Below are 23,176 nucleotides of genomic sequence, written 5' to 3' on the forward strand. Positions count from 1 at the left end.
GTCTTATATTAGGGACTTTATAAATATTATTCAGTCGACGGAAACTGAGAAGTCAGATCCAAAAGTGATGAGAAGGAAGGAATCCAGGGCAAGAGGAGACGTTCCCGTTGTTTCCCAAGTGTCATTTGGGAAGTTGGCCTCCTTGCAGCGGGTCTGTAGGAGACACGTGAACCCTGAGCCTGACTTTCCTCATTGTCGTCCTGTGTGCTTCTCACCGGCTGTGTTTCGGGTCTCCTCTCTCACCCCCTCCACCTCCCTCCTCAGGGCATCAACGTGTGGGCCTTGGTGGCGGCCATCGTGCTCCTGTCCAGCAGCGTCAGTGACATCCAGCAGCTGCTCTTCTGCCTGCGGCGGCCCAGCTCCACTGTGACCGTGCCGGACGCCACCGAGACCCTGTACTGCCTCGCCGTGCTGCTCTACGCGATGCGGGAGAAGGGGGTCAGCATCAGCAACCGGTACGGGCCCCGGGCGAGCCCCCCGCCCACCGCGCCCCGGGTTCTCAGAGAGACCAGAGTGCGGCAGTGCCAGCAAGCAAGCGCACTCCGGGGACAGGAGGCACTGTTCGGTCACGCAGCATCCCGGGGCCGCGTGCGCACTCGCGGCTGCGTCCTGTTCCCCCGAGAGCATGTACCAGTCTCTCCTCTGGGCCCTGCAGCCAGGCCTCTCCCAGAACATGCTCTCCGGATATTTACCTGCACTGCTGCTTACCTGCAACAGTGCAGCTAAAGACGCCTCAGCTCTTGGTGTATTTAAGCCCTTTGCTGCTCTTTTTTTTTTTTTGGTAAAATAATGGTGCATATTTTCTTTTTAGCAACAGTTAGGAGTCTGAGGAAAAGTAATATACAGATTGTGACTGAATGTGAAAATCTCTAATCTCCTTTCTTCCTGTTAGGATTCACTACAACATTTTCTATTGCCTGTATCTTCAGGAGAATTCCTGTGCTCAGGCCTCAGGAGACAAAGAGGAACCGTCAGTCTGGTCAGGGTACGTCCGTCTGCAGATGTGTTGTGGTGTGTTGTCCCCTTTGATTCGTGACTGTCATGCTTAAGGAGAAAAAGGGTTTTGTATTAAGCACTTTATTGAGTTATAGTTTACATTGCATAAAAATCACCATTTTAATTGTTAAATTCAGTAATTTTCAGTAGATTTACTGAGTGTTCAGCTAACATCATAATCTAGTTTTAGAACGTTTTTATCACTCTAAAGGACCACCCTCTCCTTTTTCTCTTTTTCTTAAAGAAGAGAGAATTCTTTTTAAAAAATAATTTTATTTTTTAAATTTTTGGCCCTGTTGGGTCTTCACTGCACAGGCTTTTCTCTAGTTGCAGTGAGCAGGATCTACTCCTAAGCTACAGTGTGCAGGCTTCTCCTTGCGGTGGTTTCTCTTGTAGAACCACAGGCTCTAGGCACTTAGACTCAGTAGTTGTGACTTGCAGGCTCTAGAGCACAGGCTTGACAGTTGTGGCTCATAGGCTTAGGTGCTCCGTGGCGTGTGGGATCTGCCAGGACCGGGGAGTGAACTTGTCTCTCCTGCTTTGGCAGGTGGATTCTTATCCACTGTGCCACCAGGAAAGTCCCTTCTCCTTTTTTTTTCTCATTAAATTTTATTCATTCCATTTGGTTTTTCCTATTTGGTTTTTGGTAGTCTATCCCTGATCTTTCTAATTCCTTGCTCTTTTCCTGATTTCTCTTCTAAATGGTTAGAAAGAAAACAACCATCCAGCTGACACATGAACAACAGCTGATCCTAAGCCATAAGATGGAGCCTCTCCAGGTGGTGAAAATAATGGCATTTGCAGGTAAGGGGCTGCCGCTCCTGAAGGCCTCTCGTCACTGCCTCCCCCTTCCCTCTACCTGCTGGAGCATCTTACCATCACCTGTTATTCCCCTTCTGCAATTAAATCATCTAAAAAGCAGTTGTCAAGGAATAATTGCGTTTTCTTACCACTCCAGGGAGCATCCACCCTGGAGTTCCTGGGGGCAGATGGTCCACAGTTCGTGGGATTGACCCAGCCTGTTATGTGTCATCGTGTCTGTTCACACACAGGTGGCTGTGGGGCCGCAGGTCGTGTGACTGTCTTGTTCAGACAACGTCAGGAGTTCCTGGCTTTCTGTAGAGTGAAGCCTAGAAGGGCTTCTGCCTTCTGATTCTAACCTGCATCCCCAGAGGTGTGGTCCCGTGTTTTGCCTCAGTCAGCGAGTTGTGCTAGCTGGCTCCTGAAGTACTTGGTCACTGTTTGTCTGACCTTTGCCCGTAGTGCTTTTTCTCCCTGTGTGTTGCATGCACAGGGTTGAGGAGCAGACCAAAGCTCGAGGAAGAGTGGGCCCCGCGCTAGGGCAGCTGGCGCTGTGACCCCAGCCTGGGTGGCTCTGTCTCCGCTCTGCTGCTCCCTTCACTGCGTGGCTTCTGGTTCTCATCTGTGCTGGAGGGCTTGCCACTGCCGGGTCCCAGGCTGGTGGCGAGATGAGCACGGGAAGATGCTGATTAGGGCGCCGTTGGAGCCGTTCTTCCTGGTCAGAGGGTGACCTCCCTTTCTCTTGGCGTCTCCAGGCACCGGGAAGACCTCCACGCTGGTCAAGTATGCTGAGAAGTGGTCTCAGAGCAGGTTTCTATACGTGACCTTCAACAAGAGCATCGCCAAGCAGGCAGAGCTCGTCTTCCCCAGCAACGTCATCTGCAAGACCTTCCACTCCATGGCCTACGGTCACATCGGGCGCAAGTGAGCATCACGGTGCCGCTTTCACGTTGCAGTCAGCGCACCGCAGTGACGGGGCAAACGTAGTGCCTTATCTCCGTTTACAAGCAGGGGGCATCAGGAAAGACTTAGTGCTTTATGCTTCTACCCCAGAGGGATACATTGTCAACTGAGGGAGGCATGCTCATTTCTCTGGAGTTGAGGCACAGGTCAGATGACAGTGTCTGAAGTCGCAGGTACCACCAGCCTGGTTGATCAGTTCAGGTTCTACTTGGAAGTGGGAAGGGAGAGGATGGGGCTGAGGGGCGCTAGACCCAGGCTCCAGAGCCCTGAGCCACGCCCTGTTGGATGAGAAGGCTGTAGGGAGGTTCAAGGTCCTCCCGGGGCCTCCTGGAGTTGGGTCCACACCATGAAACAGCGGTGTCTACTGTGAGCCCCTTTGTCTCCTGGGTTATTAGATCTGAATACTAGAAAGCCTAGAGGAGCCCTTTCTGGTCCTACAAGGACCTCACTCAGCCCCTCGCTGGTTTCCTCACCTGGAGGAGCCAGTGCCAGCAACCTGGTGGTGTCATTTGGAGAGAAGGTGGGGAGGCCCAGGGGCACACAAGTCCTTTGTGGCCAGGAAGGCCGACCCTGTGCCCTCAGAATGTGCGTTGCAGGTACCAGTTGAAGAAGAAGTTGAATCTCTTCAAGTTAACCCCCTTCATGGTCAACTCCGTCCTCACTGAAGGGAAGGGTGGCTTCATCAGGGCCAAACTTGTGTGCAAGACTCTGGAAAACTTCTTCGCCTCTGCCGATGAGGAGCTGACAATTGACCATGTGCCCATCTGGTGCAAGAACAGCCAGGGGCAACGAGTCATGGTGGAACAGAGCGAAAAGCTGGTGAGTGGCTCCGTCTCCCTGGAGTTAAGGCTTGGGAGGTGGAGGGCGTGGCCTGGGGTCGGGTCGTCCCAGGCTTCGGTGTCTTCAGAGCTGCTGGCGGGAGGCAGAGGTGGAGGCAGGCCACAGGCGGGTGTGGCAGCAGGCTGTCCACAGTCTTCTGTGCAGTGTGGTCCTCTCCCGGGGCCCTCAGCCTGGCCTGCACTGCATCGACAGGGCTCCCACCAGGGTTATCAGAGCTCCTCATGGGGTCGGCTAGTCCTGGGATCTGGGGATGAAGTATCTCTCTTCTAATTTTTATCAGTTCTTTTCAGTCATTGGTCACTTTTTTTCCCTCACTCCCACTGCACAGCATGTGGGATCCTAGTTCCCTGACCGGGGATCTAGCCTGTGCCTGGTGGAGTGGAAGCACAGAGCCCTCATCTCCAGACTGCTAGGGAAGTCCCTGGCCACACTCCTTATGAATTATAATCACCATGGGTCATGAATCTAGAGGAATCATCCAGCCTCTCCTGGTTCATTGGATGCTGTGCTCCCGGAGAGATGCTCTGCCGCTGGGTGTGGTCCAGCCCTGGCTGCTTGCTGTCTGGGTGCCTGATGGTGTCACGAGGCCCTCATGGAGCTGGGGGAGGTCAGAGAGGGGCCGCCACTCACCGTGTGCTGGAGCCTTCTCTCTGACCCGTGTGCGCACGTGAACCCCTTATTTCTGGGCCCTGACCTCGGCGTCACTGTGTCACTTGCTTTCTAGAATGGAGTCCTCGAAGCGAGCCGGCTTTGGGACAACATGCGGAAGTTGGGCGAGTGCAAGGAGGAGGCTTACCATATGACACACGATGGTACGCATGGGCCTGTCCTGACCCCTGACCCCATGTGGACCCACCTCACCCTATGTTCTGACCCTTCTGCCCCTTCTCCTAGGCTACTTGAAACTCTGGCAGCTCAGCAAGCCCCTGCTGGCCTCTTTTGACGCCATCTTTGTGGACGAGGCCCAGGACTGCACCCCAGGTGATAAAGCATTCGGGACACCAATAGTCTTAAACACATAGAAACTGCATCATGCATGTCAGAGGACGTGTGTGCAGTGAGTCCGTGGTTCTTATCTGTAGTAGGAGAAAGGGTATCTGATGCTTAGTCACTCTGAAATTCTTTACTCTTTGATTCAAGATTTCAACAGTCTCTGCCCTCACCTCCACCCAAGGGAGACTTATTTTCCTCTAAATATTTTGCTTGGGTTATTCTTAAAATATTGGCTGAGCCTAGGTCATCACATTATTAGGACAAAGACTCATGCCGAAAGGAAAAGGTAGTCAGTTCAGAATGAACAATGTTTTTTCCTCTAGTGGCTGATAGAAAATAATGTGATTTGGTAGGTCATCTTTAAGCACCAAGTTATTATATTAAAGAGGATAATTTGCATCATTTTATATTTGCCTCTATGATGTCTTAGACACGGTCGCATGTTCAGGAGTAAAAATAATCTGCATTCGTAGGATTAGAAACTGTTTGTCTGTTATAAGCTTGTTTCTTGGGGACTTCTGGATGGTTCGTGGTTAGGACACTGCACTTCCACTGCAGGGGACGCGGGTTCAATCCCTGGTCAGGAACTGAGATCTCGCATGCCTCGCAGCATGTCCAGAAATAAATACACGAATGAAAATTGTTTCCCTGGACCGAGGGCATGTACCCTGCAGGGAAGGGTACCCCGCCATCCAGTGTGCAAGTGTTCTCGCCCTTTCCTGTCTCCCATTTGCTTTCTTTTTGCTGTGTGGGTGGGCCTTGCGTCAGAGCGCTCACTTGCCCCTTGTGGATTGCAGCCATCATGAACATCGTTCTGTCTCAGCCCTGTGGGAAGATCTTCGTGGGAGACCCCCACCAGCAGATCTACACCTTCCGCGGCGCCGTCAATGCTCTGTTCACAGTCCCTCACACACACGTCTTCTATCTCACACAGGTAAGACTCTTCTTTGCTTCCCAGCCCCTAGATGCATGTACACATACACACACACAACACAAGTCTATGTGGGGCTCCTCACCCCGGTTTTCCAGTGCTGCCTGTGTGCTGGGCCCCGTGGAAGGTTTTGCCTGAGCTCACAGTGTGCAGCAAATCCACGCCCCTAAGTAGGGGCTCTCCGTGGTTCTCGGGGGTCTGCAAAGTCAGAACAGTTTTCAAAATAGTCACTTGCCTTTTGCGCCGTGACATTTGCACCAGGATGATGCAGAGCCAGTGGTGAGCCGTGGCCTCAGTGCCAGCCCGCCCTTGCAGTCTCTGTATTCTTCAATGCAAGGCGCTCACTAAGAGCATCCCTGATAGCAGAGGGAAGAAAGTTTCTGTCCTGCAGACCCTGAACCCGTCTCTCCAGCAGGCCGTGTGCGGAATGGGAAGGAGAGGGACGCCCTTCTGCCCCTGCAGTGTGCCGGCCGCTCTCACTTGGGGCACTTCTGTGACTGTGTTGTGAGCTCCACCGGCTGCTGCTTCCTTTCGTACTTGAGTGAACAGTTGACAGACCAACTCTGGTTGTTTGGACTTGGGGATGTGGCATTTTCTCAGGAATGAATGCGATGAGCCGCATCTTCAAGGGGAACAGCTAACAAATGTTCATTGCCAAAAAAAAGTCTTGCTTTCAAGTGAAATCCAGATTTTGAAAAACTAGTTTCCAGCACAAGCACAGCAACCCCTGGAGCCTTGATTGCCCGGAAAGACTCAGAGCGCGTCTGTGTGAAGCCGTCACACCAGGCTGGACACCCCCAGAGCCCTGAGAATCGGCTCTCCTCTCTTAAGCTGGGAACTAAAGAGATTTGCAAAAATGTAAAAGTAGTGACACTCTTGTCTCTAAAATATTTTTTAGGAGGAGGGGAGACTACAGTTTTTGAAAAATGTGTCCTTTGTGTTATCATGTAATGAGATTATTGTTGTTAATGTTTAAATTAACTAAAGTTACTAACGTGGTAATTGTAGATAGATAAAACTCACATAAATACTAGCTTCCTTGGGTCCTCACTAGTTTTCTGAAGCGTGAGGAAGTCCTGAGACAGAAATCTGTGGGAATCACTGCTTTTAGGGAGCTCCCAGTTAGGGGGTGTGCGCGGTGCCGAGGCACATGGACGTCATCTGCACCGTGAGTTCTGCTCTGGGGAGCCCCGGGCCCCCGTCTGTGACGCTGTCCCCAGGCTTTCTCTTATTGTTTGCTCTAGCGATCTAGGGCGACGTCAGCAGAGAGGAATTTTTTATAATGGACGTTTTTAGTTTCAGATTTAGAAAACAGTCGAGAAGACAGTACGGACAGTTCTTACACACGCTGCACTCAGCATCCTCCAGTGTTCGGGTGATGAGTTTGCCACAGCTAACATGTCAGTGTGGGCACATTATTATCAACTATAGTCCAGTTTGTTCAGATTCCCTGGTTCTTACCAAATTCTTGTCCTTTTCCTATTCCAGACTCTTACTCAGATGACCCCACTGCATTTAGTTGTCAAGTCTTCTAGGCTCCTGTTGACTGTGCTGTGTGGTTTCCCCGGCTTGCCTTGGTTCTGGTGACCTTGAAGGGCACCAGTTAGGTGTCTTGTCACGTGCCCCTCTGATGGCATTTGTCTGGTGGTTACACTGATATTTGGCTCCATACCGTCAACATGATTTACAACTGATGACGTTGTCTTGGTGGCCTGGCTGAGCTGGGGTGTGGCAGGTGATTCCCATCTTCACCTCCGTCTCCTCTTTCCACACTGTGTGCCCTAAAAGGAAGTCATGGCTCGCAGCCCTCAGTTAAGAACAAGAGTTGGAATATCCACATAGATTGTTTGGAATTCTTCTGTGAAGGAGATACTGTTTCTTCTCTTCAGTTTATTTATTTTTTCATTTATTTGTTTGTATCAGCATGGACTTGTGGATCTTGATAATTTGGGGATGGCTCACTTAGAATAGGAAACATCAAGATGGTGGAGTAGAGAACCCCATGCACAGTATGAAAGGGTAAAAAGATATGACACCGAAAGATGAACTCCCCAGATCAGTCGGTTCCCAATATGCTGCTGGAGAAGAGCGGAGAAATGGCTCCAGAAGGGTTGAAGAAACTGAGCCAAAGTGGAAACAACTCCCACTTTTGGATGTATCTGGTGGTGAAAGTAAATTCCGATGCTGTAAAGAACAGTACTGCATAGGAACCTGGAATGTTAGGTCCATGAATCAAGGTAAATTGGAAGTGGTTAAACAGGAGACAGCAAGAGAAAACATCGACATTTTAGGAATCAGTGAACTAAAATGGACCGGAATGGGCAAATTTAATTCGGATGACCGCTATATCTACTGCTGTGGGCAAGAATCCCTTAGAAGAAAGGGAGTAGCCCTCTTGGTCAGCAAGAGTCTGAAATGCAGTACTTGGGTACAGTTTCAAAAATGACAGAATGATCTCTGTTCATTTCCAAGGCAAACCATTTGGTATCATAGTAATCCAAGTCTCTGCTCCAGCCACTAATGCCGAAGAAGCTAAAGTTGACCGGTTCTATGAAGACCTTCTAGAACACACCAAAAAAAGATGTCCTTTTTATCATAGGGATGAGTAAAAGTCAGTCATGTGCGACTCTTTGCAATCCCATGGAATATACAGTCCATGGAATTCTTCAGGCCAGAATACTGGAGTGGGTAGCCTTTCCCTTCTCCAGGGGATCTTTCCAACCCAGGGATCTAATCCAGGTCTCCTGCATTGCAGGCAGATTCTTAACCAGCTAAGCCACTAGGGAAGCCCAGGAATACTGGCGTGGGCTATCTCTTCTCCAGCAGATCTTCCCGACTCAGGAATCAAACCAGATCACCTGCATTGCAGGCAGATTCTGTACCAACTGAGCTTTCAGGAAAGCCTCATCTTTGGGGACTGCAATGCAAAGGTAGGAAATCAAAAGATACATGGAGTAAATGGAAAGTTTGCCTTGAGTACAAAAGGAAGCAGGACAAAGGCGAACAGAGTTTTGCCAAGAGAGTGCACTAGTCATAGCAAACACCCTCTTCCAACAGCACAAGAGACAACTCTACACATGGACATGACCAGATGGTCAACACCGAAATCACGTTGTGTTATTTGCAGGCAAAGATGGAGAAGCTCTATAGATGCTCTATATAGAAGAGAAGCTCCATATAGATGGAGACACTCTCAGCAAAAATAAGACCGGGAGCTGACTGTGCTCAGATCATGGCACTCCTATTGTAAAATTCAGACTCAAACAAAGTAGGGAAAACCACTAGGCCATTCAGGTATGTGGAGAAGGCAATGGCAGCCCACTCCAGTACTCTTGCCTGGACAATCCCATGGATGGAGGAGCCTGGTGGGCTGCAGTCCATGGAGTCGCTACGAGTCAAGTACGACTGAGCGACTTCACTTTTACTTTTCACCTTCATGCATTGGAGAAGGAAATGGCAACCCACTCCAGTGTTCTTGCCTGGAGAATCCCAGGGACAGAGGAGCCGGGTAGGAGGCCGTCTATGGGGTCGCACAGAGTCAGACATGACTGAAGTGACTTGGCAGCAGCCTTCAGATATGACCTAAATAAAATCCTTTACGATTATACAGTGGAAGTGACAAATAGATTCAAGGGACTGAAGCTGATAGAGTGCCTGAAGAACTGTGGATGGAGGTTCATTGCATTGTACAGGAGGCGGTGATCAAAACCATCCCTAAGAAAAAGAAATGCAAAAAGGCAAAATGGTTGTCTGAGGAGGCCTTACACGTAGCTGAGAAAAGAAGAGAAGCAAAAGGCAAAGGAAAAAAGGAAAGATAGATCCATCTGAATGCAGAGTTCTGAAGAATAGCAAGGAGGGACAAGAAAGCCTAAGTAAACAATGCAAAGAAATAGAGGAAAACAATGGAATGGGAAAGACTAGAGATCTCTTCAAGAAAATTGGTGATAAAGAGGGAACATTTCTTACAAAGATGAGAACAAGAAAGGGCAGAAATGGTATGGACCTAACAGAAGCAGAAGAGATTAAGAGCAAGAATATACAGAACTATACAAGAAAGATCTTCATGACCCAGGTAACCATGGTGATGTGACCACTCACCTAGAGCCAGACATCCTGGAGTGCGAAGTCAAGTGGGCCTTAGGAAGCATCACTATAAACAAAGTGAGTGGAGGTGATGGAATTCCAGCTGAGCTATTTCAAATCCTAAAAGATGCTGCTGCCAAAGTGCTGCACTCAATATGCTAGCAAATTTGGAAAACTCAGCAGTGGCCACAGGACTGGAAAAGGTCAGCTTTCATTCCAATCCCAAAGAAAAGCAATGTCAAAGAATGTTTAAACTATTACACGATTGTGTTCATTTCACACATTAGCAAAATAAAGCTCAAAATTCTCCAAGCTAGGCTTCAACAGTACATGAACCAAGAACTTCCAGATGCTCAAGCTGGATTTAGAAAAGGCAGAGGAACCAGAGATCAAATTGCCAACATCCTGTGATTGTTGGATCATAGAAAAAGCGAGAGAATTACAGAAAAACATCTGCTTCTGCGTCATTGACTATGCTAAAGCCTTTGACTGTGTGAATCACAATAAATTTGTGTGGAAAATTCGTAAAGCAGTGGGAATATCAGACCACCTTACCTGCCTTCTGTGAAACCTGTATGCAAGTCAAGAAGCAACAGTTAGAACCAGACATGGAACAACAGACTGGTTCCAAATCAGGAAAGGAGAACATCAAGGCTGTATATTGTCACCCTGCTTATTTAACTTACATGCTGAATACATTATGAAAAATGCCGGGCTGGATGAAACACAGGCTAAGATTGCTGGAAGAAATATCAGTAACCTCAGATATGTAGATGACATCACCCTATGGCAAAAAGCGAAGAACTAAAGAGTCCCTTGATGAAAATGAAAGAGGAGAGTGAAAAAGCTGGCTTAAAACTCAGCATTCAAAAAACAAAGATCATGGCATCCGATCCCATCACTTCATGGCAACTAGATGGGGAAACAATGGAAACAGTGGCAGACTTTATTTTCTTGGGCTTTAGAATCATTGCAAATGGTGACTGCGACCATGAAATTAAAAGACACTTGATCCTTGGAAGAAAAGCTATGACCAGCCTAGATAGCACGTTAAAAAGCAGAAACATTACTTTGCTGGCAAAGGTCCGTCTAGTCAAAGCTATGGTATTTCCGGTAGTCATGTATGTATGTGAGAGTTGGACTATAAAGAAAGCTGAACGCCAAAGAATTGATGCTTTTGAACTGTGGTGTTCGAGATCACTCTTGAGAGACCCTTGGACTGCAAGGAGATCAAACCAGTCCATCCTAAAGGAAATCAGTCCTGAATATTCATTGGAAAGACTGATGCTAAAGCTGAAACTCCAATACTTTGGCCACCTGATGCGAAGAACTGACACATTGGAAAAGACCCTGATGCAGAGAAAGATTGAAGATTGGAGGAGAAGGGGACGACAGAGGACGAGATGGTTAGAAGGCCTCACTGACTCAATGGACATGAGTTTGAGCAAACTCCAGGAGACGGTGAAGGACAGGGAAGCCTGGTGTATGCATTCCATGGGGTTGCAAAGAGTCAGAAACGACTGAAACTCTGAACAGCACCGCTTAGAATATTTCTGTAGCAGCAAAGTACTACTTATTGAAAATCTCACTCTCTTTTGACTGTGTTCTTGCTGGCCACCCAAATATGTAGTACTTCTTTACCTCAAATTATAAATGGGTGGGAAAAGGCAGTAAACACCATGAGTTTGGGCAAAAGCACTGACTTTCCAGCTGCAGAGGTCAAGGAATTAGTGCGTTGGGCGCTGCTTCGAAGGGTAGGAAATTATTTTGCCACATGCAGTGGGCGGGGACAGGGAGGGGGCAGGAAATGCTCAGGACTTGGTGATCTTTCTCACGGCTTGTTAAGTAGAGCAGTGGTTTTATTTATCTATTTTTTCCCGAGAAACCTTGTGCTCGGTACAGTGAGAGTAGCTGTGGGTGATGCTGTGTGTTGTGATGTCCACTTTCATCTCATCTGTGCCTTCCTCGGTGGGGCAGTGGCTCTACATTGGTGTTGAAGGAGCCTCACAGGTCAGGGAGTTGCACCCTCCCCCCTTGATCTTCTGTGTATAATTCATGTAATTTATGTTCTTTCTTCAGATGGTGTTTGGAAAGAATGAGGGATTTGCTTAAAAGGAAAGTCTGCTGCTGGTCTCAGGGAGCAAAGGGGCTGAGAGGGTCCTGAGAGTCCACACCCTACCTCTTTCTTCGTGGGTTGCTCTTCCTGTTTGCGGCGAGGCACAGGGCTTTATGAAAGTGTGTGGCAGAGGATTCATCTGGCTGAGAGAAGGGGCAGGAGAGGAGGGTTGGAGGCCAAGCAGGTGAGACACGAGGCGGGGGTTTCTGAGCTATGCTGGGAGCAGCGATAAGAGAGTGTAGAAAATGTGCTGAAAAGATTGTCAGAGTTTGGATTCAGGGGCAAGAGATAAAGACAAAAGGTCAGTCTCAGGTTTCAAGGTGGGAAACGCTGTTTTGAAAACTTAGAATAGTGATGTCTGCCACCGAGGCTCCTGTTCCATGTGAGTGGCTGTGCAGGAGGGAATTTTCAAGGACCCTCTCAAGGTTGGACGAGTCAGGAAAGCGCTGCAGGGTTTGCAGAGGCCAGGCCTCGGTGGTGACGGCAGTGTGCTCTCATTCTTTAGTGGGTGCTAACACCATTTGTTCTGTTCTTCTCCCAGAGTTTCCGGTTTGGTGTGGAGATAGCCTACGTGGGAGCTACCATCTTGGATGTCTGCAAGCGAGTGAGAAAGAAGACATTGGTTGGAGGCAACCATCAGAGTAAGGCTGCAGTTCCTCGTGTTTGTTACATAGATGAACTTCCCTCGTTGCCTGGATCTGCCCAGAGTTTGTGCTCTCTCCCTCAAGGTGGCATCCGGGGTGACTCGAAGGGGCAGGTGGCTCTTCTGTCCCGCACCAACGCCAACGTGTTTGACGAGGCCGTCCGGGTCACAGAGGGAGAGGTGCCTGCCCGGATTCACTTGATTGGGGTAGGAGTGTATGTCTGTCCTCCACTCTTACTCGGAAACCTCACCCACACACACAGCCAATGAAAGTGCCCCACACGCTCAGACTCATCCTGCACACAGCAGTTGGGGTGACTGTCCTGCGTCTGCGCTGGGAGACACTCCCCCCCGGCTGTTCTGCTCCAGCGAGTCCTGTAAACTAAGGCCCAGCAAGGACCGCGGACCTTTTCCCCTGCTCTCTAAAAAAAAGTGCATGCCCTTCTTGCCTGTGTGCACACACAGAAGCTCGCCGCATTTATGCTCTGGGTGCAGTTTAAGAGTCGGTTCCAAGAAGCCAGCTCATTTCAAAATCCCACCTGTACATCCTCTTTACTTTGTCTTGTTAACAACAGTAACAAAAACAAAAAGACGAAAAGAAGCCCAAAGTTTCACCAGCAAACTTTTTCAGGGGATTAAATCATTTGGATTGGACAGAATCATTGATATTTGGACACTTCTCCAGCCAGAGGAAGAACGGAAGAAACGTGAGTACTGCCTGGCCGTGTGGGGCACGCACAGGCACCCTGGTGTCGGGTGGGAGGTGCACTGAGTTGCTTGATGTCTGCCCTGGAGGAGCCGATGTGCTGCTTCTGGCGGTGGCGCGGTGCCCGAGGCTGCCTGTTCTCGGAGGCGATGACAGCTCTTTCCAGGCCCTGTTCTCGGGAGTTTAGATCTCTCTCTCACACGCTGGCCCCGCGGCCATCGTCTTCACTCTCTTTCTGTTCCGTCTGCCTGAGGACCTTACACGTGGTGACTTCTACCTGGGCCCTGTGCGATCGTTTCTAACACTTCCATAGCACGCTTGCTTTTTCATTACTGTGTTGTTTCAAATCCCCAACGAGCAGGGATCTCAAGGGCAGGGCTCTTGACCCCAAACTTGATGCACGGGTCACTGTGCTGACTCACCGCACCGCCCAGGGCAGGCTCTGGTGCCATCAGGCCTGGACCCAGGTCTCCAGCTCTGAGACCATTCATTTGTCTCATGGTCCATTAAGAATGCGGAACTGCCACCACCGATATGGGTGCAGCTGCGTCCCATATCGGTGATATGGGTCCCCCTGACCCGCACTCATGTTCACTCTAGGAAACCTCGTCATTAAGGACAAGTTCATCAGGAGGTGGGCGCGCAAAGAGGGCTTCAGCGGCTTCAAGCGGTACGTGACCGCGGCCGAGGACAAGGAGCTGGAAGCCAAGATCGCAGTCGTGGAGAAGTACAACATCCGCCTTCCGGAGCTGGTGGCGAGGATAGAGCGGTGCCACATAGAGGACTTGGACTTCGCAGGTGAGGACGTGGGGCGTGGGTGGCCTCTGGGCCTCTTGCCGGCGTGGACTTCACATGACCAGGGCGGCCGCACCAGCCGAGGGGAGCCGGGCTGCCTTCCTCCCGCCCCCCTCTCTTTCTGCTCTACTTCCAGCTGGAAAAAGGGGCCCCTGAGCCCCAGCTCTGCCACTGTGGCAAGCCCCTGCCCTCCCCAGGGCCTCTGTCCCCTCGTTGCAGAAAGTGGGTGGCAGGTGGTAGCCATGAGCTCTGGACCGGACTCTGCCGTGTCCTCAGCCCCTGCAGTGGGTTTCTCATTCCCCTCATCTGTTTATTGTCTCCCTCTCTCCCTTTTTTTTTTTTTTTTTTTTAAACTGAGGTTCCGTCTTCTGCAGAGCTGCACCCAGGCGAGAGAACACAGTTAGGGCAGCATACACCTTCTCCCCTCCCCTCTTTCCCCCTGCCTGCCCTGGCTGACAGTTGGCTGTGTTTCTGCTGCAGAGTACATCTTGGGCACCGTGCACAAGGCCAAGGGCCTGGAGTTTGACACCGTGCACGTCCTGGACGATTTTGTGAAAGTGCCCTGTGCCAGGCACAACCTCGCGCAGCTGCCCCACTTCAGAGTCGGTGAGCAGAGTCTTCCCTGTAGGGCTGCCTTGCTTTTTCCGGGATGGTGTGGCCTCTTGGAAGGATCCTCCTAGAACAGAAAGGTCCTCCTGGTCCTAAATGTATTATTCCTAGACTGTGGTTTTTAGAAAAACTGAGCTTCCAGGGCCTACCTCTGTCAGGCTTCTCCAAGGGCAGGTGGGTTTATCGCGTCTTGATTTTCCCCATCAGACAGAAGCTCTAAATCATAGTTTACCTACCCACCAGGGTGTATTTTTCTGTATATTTTTTTTTTAATTAAAGAGGCCTGAGAATCTTAAAAGGTGTCAGTGTACACTATCATTTGTCTTCTTTTGTATCAGTTTATACTTGAGGCTACCTGTTAAACTCTAAGCATCAGTGCTGTTGGTTTGGGGTTTAAGTCTTAGAATGAAACCATTTGAAGTCTTCCTATAAACAGACAAAATCTGTCTCTTAGTCATGGGTCAAAATTTGGGTCATAGCCTGCATGGGCGAGCCCGAAATAGAAATACTAAAAATTCCTTAATCTCTGACAAATGTATTCCTAAAACAAGAGGAAGACATAATGTTGAGCATACGTTGCTTTGGAGCAGGGAGACACAGTGGCCATAGCGAAACCAGCTGCTCTGTCTTGAGGAAGTGAAGTTTATCTAATAATGCAATAGTGTGTGGCCTCATGCAGCCCCTACCAGGAGATTGCCACTGTGCCTTACGGTTACTGCCGGACTGTTAGCAGTCCTGCTCTCTCACTGGTTGGTGCCACAGGGGCCCCTCCCACAGACAGCCGGCTGTCAGGGAGCAACTTTTAGCGGTCTCTTCAGCCAGCTGTCAGCGGAGTGGTGGTCAATAGGAGAGTGAGGTGAGAGGCGGAGCCTGGCTTTCTCCCTGGGGCCCTTCAGCTCACCCAGCCCTGGACCAGCACGTGAGCCGGGGGCCCAGGGAACAGGCTGGGGGCCTTGTCCTGCAGGGCTCCAGAGCCTTCACCAGGACTGCACCCTGGCTGGGCCTACGCCTTGAAGTGGTGACCCGGTCCCTGATCCCCGCCTCTGAGACCTCACGGCAGCAGCCATCTGCGTGTGTCACAGTCTGTGGGGCCTGCCCCCACCGTACTAGCAGCCTGCAGAGCCTGAGGGCCGTTAGGGCCTGGGTGCCCGGTTCCCTCAGTGATGATAGCCACACAGGGTCTGGAGGCCTGGCCCTGAGGGAGCTTCCAGCTGAGATCTGCCTCCCCTCAGCCAGGACCAGACCTCAGAGGGTGACGGTTGTGCCTGGGGACCGTGTCCTTTCTTATCAGAACAGAGCATAATATTCACTTGGTGGAGGTTTACAGGAGCATCGTTCCCTGACCGTGACCTGACCTCAGGAACACAGGCTCTGCCGCCAAAATGTTGGCAACGACTCACTCATCCCTCCCTCCCCTGCCCTAGAAAAGGACTTTGCTGAGAGCTCTTGAGGAGCTTGGGCTGTTTAGAGCACAAGCCATCCAACTCCTTGCAGGGCCCTGCATTAAACTTTTCTCTGCTCCAAAGTTCAGTGTTGTGGTGTTTGGCCTCATCCTGTGCCCACCCTTCTAGGGGGGATGGCACAGCTCCTCATGTGTTCCCAGACCCCCACCCCTTGTGGAGGGCTCCTGTGTGCAGGCACTGACAGGGCAGAAACTGCACGAGCCCATCCAGACTGGCTGAGGGAGAGGGACAGCGTTTGGAGGGAAGAGCATAGCCCCCGAGGCAGGAGGCGCAGGCGCCCCGGGACCCTTGTGTGGCTGTGGCTGAGGCCTGTCTGTCCAGGGACTTCACCTCCATCAGCCTGGTTTCTGCCAGCCTCCTGGTTGCCATGACGATGCTCCAGGCACGTCACTGCTGACCATGCACCAGGTGCTGGGTGACCAGTGAACAAGCACCCAGGACTTGCCAGAGGCAGCACAAACAAGCACTCAAGGTCCTGTGTCCCTTATCTTGTAAGGTTTTGTTTGTTTCTGGAGTTGGTGTTTGTAGGAAAGCTTCATTTATGAAGCCAGCAGATCTTTAGGGATTTTTGCGGGGTAGGTGGGGAGTAGTAAATGTTTCGATGAAACCATAAATTTTTGTAAGCAGGCTTGTGTGTTGATATATTTTTTTTCCCTTTTCTTTCTTTAGAGTCATTTTCTGAGGATGAGTGGAATTTACTGTATGTAGCAGTAACTCGTGCCAAAAAGCGGCTCATCATGACCAGATCTCTGGAGAACATTTTGACTTTGGCTGGGGTAAGCACAGACCGTTGTTTGCTGACTCCTGATTTATAGATAAGCCTGGCTTTTCTTAGTCTAAACCAGTACCCCAGAGAGTGAAATAAGAGAGTAAATTTTATGTACAAATAATCTCTACCTGTTGTGTGAGTTTCTGCATGAACTTTGACCTTATGTATTCTTAGAACCTGCAGCATGGTTTTCTTGTAGAACCTGCATTACGGTAGTGGTTAGATCTGTAACAGAAGCAAATTATCACATTGGCAGTTGATAACAGATGGCTTGTAGAGTAGTGATACCATTTCACAACATGGGTTACATGAGTGAGGAAATCTGAGACATTTTAATGTTGAGACAATGATATATTGCAGTCCTACGTCTGCGTATGTTTGGAGTCCATGTCTCTGAAACACCGGGGACTTTTCTTTCATATCCACAGCCCCTGTTATTGTCTCAAATTTTATGGTGATTCCACATGGCCTCTACCACTCGATCCATAATCATACTTTTATGATTATCTCAGAAACATCTTTTTACAGTTGCTTTGTTCAGATCAGGACCCAGACAGACAGTTGGTTATTAGGTCTGTTAAACTTCTTTATTTAGAGCAGCCCAGGACCCCTCCCTCATCCCTGACACTTCTGACTGTTTGTGGAAACTGCGTCAATTGTTCCCCAGAGCATCCCCTCTTCTCTGTTTGCTCTGCGGTTGCCTGCCCTGGGTCGCCATCACGGGAAGTCACCTGAGGGGGTTGACTGGGCTGGGGTCTAACTGTTCTGGCAGGAACCCTCCACGGTGCGGGGGCAGCAGGCTTCGCTCTGTGCTATATCCCGTCAGGAGGCAGCGGTTTCAGATTCTCTCCCTCTTAGTGATGCTCAGACTGTCCACCTCTTTAGCAGACAGAGCTAGGAAGTCCATATTTTTGACACTGATCATTTCACCCCAGTTTTTAATTTAAGCTTCTTGTTAAATGCAACACAAATGCATAAAATAGACACACAGGTGCAACGAGCAGGAGGTGGGCTGCCCTCTGTCTGCACCGTTGGGAGCTGGTGGCCAATTGCACTTATAACCCTCGTCACTTGTGGTTCTCCAGCTCAGTCCTTTAAGGATTTTTACTTCTTTACACATTACACAGTTTCCTTTCTTTTACATTTGAATCTTTTCTCTTATACTGAAAATCTTGGTTCAGAACCGTATTTATTAATTGCTTATTTATATTATTTTGGGTGTAAAAGTTTTCAAGTAGTACCAATATTACTGTTGACAGAATACTGTGTGGAATTAAAGATTTCTAACAGCTCTGTCTCTCAATATTCCGCTGAAGATGTGTAGTCAGAGTACAGTGTTTTGAAGTACCATGCTTGAAATGAGTCTTTTCCCCTCCGTGTGACTTGATCACCAGTTTAAGTGCAGGTAGACATATTTGTTTATCTGCAGCCCCTACAAGGATTGCTGTCCTTTTTCATTATCTTTTTTGAATGTATAAAACTTAGGTTTCTGAAATCAGGACTTTGTAACGGTGTCCTTTGAGAAGTCTTGTTCCCTCCCTGTCTCCTGTAGACTCTCTCTCCTTCCATCATTGATAGCTAGTTTTTAAAAATTTTTGATATTTTGTTTTGCAGATATTGACAAATATGTATAGATGTATTTTTCTATTTTCCATGAAAGGTAGCATTCTGTAATATTCTATACCTCACTTTTTATCAGTTTCTAAAGCTTTTTCTCCTCCTTTTTACAGCTAAGTAGCATTCACTGCATCCATCTGACATGATTTATATAGTTCTTACCCATGGATATTGGATTTTCTCCAGTCTTTCGCTTTTAATACTTTTGCCACCAGGCATGATCTTAGGCACAAGTCATTTTCTGTTTTAGCTAATGCATCTTGGGGATACAATTCTACAGTCAAAATTTCAGGGTAAAGGATAATGAATGTATCACTTTTCTAGGTATTACCATATTCATCATGGGAATTGTATGTCTTGGAGTCCCACAAGTTTTGTGTTAGAGTCTAGCAGACTTTTTAAAGCTAACTGGAAGCATGTCAGTTGCTCATGCACACATTTTATGGGGGGAGAGCTTTCTCCAAGGAGAAAAGAAGAGACTCTGGAGAAGTACTTCCTTCTCACTAAGGCTGGTTAGGAGACATCTGTTGGTCCAGGGGCTAGCACAGCCCGTTTGTATAACCAGATGATTCTTAGTCTGAAGGACCTTGCATGAGGGAAGGACTTCTGCTTCTTCTCTGTTGTGGCTTGTGACTCCATCTGGGAGCATCCTGTTTCAGACGTGGTGAAGTCCACCCTGGTCAGCAGTTAGTTGTTCGTACACACTGGCAGGAACATGCGCATTTGTAGATTTTCTGTTCTTTCCTGTAGCAGGTAGGCAGACCCTGAAAGACAGAAAAATCAGAACATAAATCAGAACCGTAGACCTGGATTTGGGGGGGAAAAAAAATTGGATAAATAGCTAGTTGTAATTCAGAAAAACCCATGAAATCATCCCTGCTTTGTCGGCAGGCACTGGAGGTCTTTCTGGTACGCCAGCCCTGGTCGCCCTCCTCTGCGGCGGCGGCAGACCAGACCCTGGTGTCTGTTCTCGGGGCGTCTCCCATCTGGGAGGGCTCTGGCATTTGACACCATGTCCACTGTGTGCAGACAACATCCACCTGGCAGACGCTATTGTGCATCTTCCTCCAGCAGCCTGCTGACCTGGGTGCTGGGTCCGTGCCTTTTGCAGGTAGAGCAGCAGAGGCTCAGAGCTCGCGCACGGGAACAGCCAGGGCCTTGGGGAAGTGGGCATGCGCAGGTGTTTGACGCTCACTGGGCTGTGAAGAGAACATACAGATCATGTTTAATGTCACAGAGGCAGGTCAGCCTCAGATAAAATCCAGAAGTAGTCCTAAAATATTATAGCCAATAGTGTCACGTGTTTGTCCATTAAACCTTTTTTTTAAACCAGTCATTTTAGTAAGAATGCAGCTGGACTGGGTCCCGCTGTGCATGTTCTTTCGGAGTTGGTGTTACGCACAGGGAAAAGGCAGAGAAACAAGGGAAGCTGCTGTGGTCCATGCTTTTCTTATCTTGGGACTCATATGATGGCCTAGAGTGTTGGACGTCCAGGTGGAAAATTACAGGGGCCCTGCAGTGACACCCTTGCTCTCTCCTTCCCAGGAATACTTCTTGCAGGCGGAGCTGACGAGTAACGTGCTGAAGACAGGTGTGGTGCGCTGCTGCGTGGGCCAGTGCAGCAACGCCATCCCTGTGGACGCCGTGCTCACCATGCGCAAGCTGCCCATCACCTACGTATGTGTCTTGGCCGCTGCCTCTGCCCTTCTCAGCGTTTAGCTCAGTCATCCGAGCTTTATCGCCAGGCAGCCATGAGCCTGTCTGGGCCATGGGTGAGGGATGTGAAGGGGAAGCTTGTCTGATCCTTCCATGAGGAGGTCTGGAGGTGCGCTGTGGACCTCAGCGTCACAGACACTGGACCCCGTGGGGCCAAGCCAGGTGGCAGTCTGGGAGGCAGGCTGGTGCAGACACTCAGGTGAGGACTGTTTCCTGGGGGCCCGGCTAGCTTTTTCCTGGCTTTTTCATCTCGTGCCTTAATATGCCCTGGGAACTTGATAAAGCAGAGTGCACGCTGGATGCTTTGCTGGAGGAGATGTGACCTCAGGGCCACACGGCAGGTCTGAAAGCATCAGAGTCTGATGGAGGGGGGTCACACTTATTGGTGGAAAATGCTTGTCCTTCAACTGTCCCCCTCCCCTCCTTTCCTTATCCCCCCCTGCAGAGCAACAGGAAGGAGAACAAGGGTGGGTACCTGTGCCACTCGTGTGTGGAGCAGCGCATCGGGCCGCTGGCCTTCCTGACCGCCTCCCCTGAGCAGGTGCGCGCCATGGACCGCACGGTGGAGAACGTCGTGCTGCCCCGGCATGAGGCCCTGCTCTTCCTCGTCTTCTGAGCGCTGGGATGCCCGGGGGGCTCCTGCCCCTGCAGACGGCGGCATGGGGGGCTCCCTCCCTGAGGCCAGACTCGCTCACAGAGCATTTTCCAAGGATGGAGACGGCAGCCAGAGTCGGACCTGCTTTGTCTTCACCCCTGGAGGTAGCCAGACCCTGCCGCCCCTCCTCCACATCAGTGGGCCAGGAATGCGGGGGATGGCCTTTTGATAAAGAAAAAAAAAACATTTTATGTATTTTAACTTTTATTACAAGGTCTCAATTAAACAGGCATTGTAGCACTGGCATTCCACTGTGTGAGGCCCCTGCCTTCACCCCCGCTGTTTCTGGACTTTCCATTTCTCCACTTACTGTTGTCAAAGCTCTGTGACTCTTCATATCACACACTGAACAGAGTAGGAGGCTTTATATCCAGGGACAGTTGACACATCAGAAACGAGATGTTTCATGCTCTGGGGAGTCGGGCACATGTGAGACCCAGGGTGCGCCCTTTCGTCATGGGGCTCACAGCCTGAACAGGGAGGCACTCGACACACAAGTGCACAGTGACCATAGCTAGACGTCTCGCGTCCCTGCAGGTGAAGCAGAAGACCAGAGCGTGAGGGTGGGGCGAGGCCGGCCAGCCACCACGCGGGACACAGGCAGTTGGTTCCTGGTTGGGTGCTGGGGGGTGTCAGTAACACAGCTGTTCTCACAGAGGCGTGGCTTGGCCGGTGTTTGCACGTTTTCGCCATGCAGCACATCAGGGATGCAGACGGCAGGTGGGGCACTGCCGGAGCTCCCCGGCTCTGGTGTCTGAGCCCAGGCTGCTGAGTGGGGAGCAGGCTTCCTGCCTTGAGCAGCTCCCCTCATCTCTCCCACATCGGGCCTCTAGTGGAGCTTAGTGAGCGAGCAGGCCGGTGAGGAAAGCAAGGGTGCTGGCGGACGGGGTGGCTGTGTGGAGAGGGTGAGGGCTGCGTTAACATCTACACGGGGAGGAGGATTCATGCGGTGGGCCCTGAGCACAGCTGGGGCGGACTTCCTCACCCCTCTGCCGTGCTCCTGGCCCAGCCTCACTTGGTGCTCCTGGATCACTCGGAACAAAGCACCGAGTGGGAGGGAGTGGTTTGGATTTGCAGGGCACAGTGTTCAGAGTCTCAGTAGAAGGATTTGGGGAGGGGATGGCTAGAGGGCCCCACAAACACATTTTCTGAAAGTCTGGTTTTGCTCACTGGAGAGGAAGGCGCTTGCGATTGTTGAAGAAGTATATCCTAGGCTTCCACTGAGCACCTGTTGGGCAGGCATTCCATGTCTGGAATCACAGGCAGTCCTGACTCGGAGAGGGCAGTCAGGACTGTGATGCTGTGGCGGGGGTGGGTTAGAGGAGGGCGTCCAGAGCTGGAGCCGCACTGCTGCTCTGGGGCCCAAGAGGCGTCCATCAGAGTGGAGGGTGGGGGCCCACCAGAATGGTTGGTGCTCGAGCTGTGTTTAATATCAGCATGAATGGCTAGCTACCTACTAAAGGAGAGAACCTTCTGGAAAGAAGGAGCAACGTGAAGGACAAACATGTTTGTGGTCACGGTGCCACAGTAAAACATCAGTGTTAGTGTTTTGGTACTTATTTAAAAATAACAGTATCCAGGAATTGATACTGGTACTTTATTTTTTAAGTGTTATATAAGAATTTCTAAAATGTCAGTAAAATCAAATAGTTGGTGTGTTTCAAATAGAAAAATAATTTTTAAATACACAGTAAAAATAGAAATGTTATTTATTTTAGTTTCTTAAGGAAATCAGTAATCAGTTTATTAAGATAGAAATTCCTATATAAAATTTATAGTTTTGTTAAATATACTTATAAAGTTAATTATATTTATTTTTATTACAGATTTTTTAATTGAAGTATAGTTGATTTACCATATTATGTTAGTTTCAGGTGTACAACATAATAATTTAATATTTTTATAGATTACACTCCATTTTAAATTATTAAAAATGGTTATATTTCCCTGTGCTGTACAATATATCTTTGTTGCTTATTTATACATAATAGTTTGCATCTTCTAATCCCATACCCTTGTGTATAAGTGTTAAATATTCATTATCATTTTAAAATGAGTGATTAGATGAAAAGAATAAAAGTGTTATTCAAAAATATAAACTGAGCACTACATGGAAATGAGAATCTTTTAGATCCTTTATAAAGGTTAGTCTTTAAAACATGGAGCTTCCCTGATTTCATTTAGTTGTGAATGTGTTTTTGTGCACATTTTCTGTAGAGATTTTTTTGTTTTTACACCACATAAATTGGGAGAATAAGGAAAATAATTATAAGCTAGTTCCAGATATTTTTCTTTGGTTCATTCATTTTTAAGTAACCCCTTCTCATTGATAACTTAAATGAGATCTTTTTAAATTTGTTTTAGAATGTGCAGTCTGCTAATAGCAAGTTCTAGTTTTTTATTTCAAAGTTAGGATTTCTGATTTGTCTCCATCTTCTTTGATTTTATCGTGTATATAGAGGTTGTGATGCAGAATTACC

At 49.1% G+C, this 23,176-nt stretch overlaps 1 protein-coding gene across 2 annotated transcripts in view; it reads left to right on the forward strand.

Moving 5' to 3' along the window:
* FBH1 (F-box DNA helicase 1) overlaps positions 1–21,023 on the forward strand; it is a 38,642-nt gene extending 17,619 nt beyond the window's left edge. Inside the window, exons 6-21 of one of the 2 annotated variants that reach the window (XM_052650416.1) lie at positions 265–455; positions 893–985; positions 1,706–1,800; positions 2,553–2,721; positions 3,357–3,579; positions 4,325–4,412; positions 4,495–4,581; positions 5,391–5,527; positions 12,265–12,364; positions 12,452–12,573; positions 12,998–13,073; positions 13,673–13,870; positions 14,348–14,473; positions 16,609–16,715; positions 19,871–20,002; positions 20,487–21,023. In XM_052650416.1, the coding sequence (XP_052506376.1) occupies positions 265–455; positions 893–985; positions 1,706–1,800; positions 2,553–2,721; positions 3,357–3,579; positions 4,325–4,412; positions 4,495–4,581; positions 5,391–5,527; positions 12,265–12,364; positions 12,452–12,573; positions 12,998–13,073; positions 13,673–13,870; positions 14,348–14,473; positions 16,609–16,715; positions 19,871–20,002; positions 20,487–20,657 (2,115 nt within the window). In that variant the 3' untranslated portion in view covers positions 20,658–21,023. The remainder of the gene's footprint in view (positions 1–264; positions 456–892; positions 986–1,705; positions 1,801–2,552; positions 2,722–3,356; positions 3,580–4,324; positions 4,413–4,494; positions 4,582–5,390; positions 5,528–12,264; positions 12,365–12,451; positions 12,574–12,997; positions 13,074–13,672; positions 13,871–14,347; positions 14,474–16,608; positions 16,716–19,870; positions 20,003–20,486) is intronic. The other variant, XM_052650417.1, reaches the window with a different exon arrangement.
* The last annotated feature ends 2,153 nt before the right edge of the window (positions 21,024–23,176 follow it).

This window comes from Budorcas taxicolor, chromosome 13 (assembly GCF_023091745.1).
Source record: "Budorcas taxicolor isolate Tak-1 chromosome 13, Takin1.1, whole genome shotgun sequence".
Taxonomy (NCBI): domain Eukaryota; kingdom Metazoa; phylum Chordata; class Mammalia; order Artiodactyla; family Bovidae; genus Budorcas; species Budorcas taxicolor.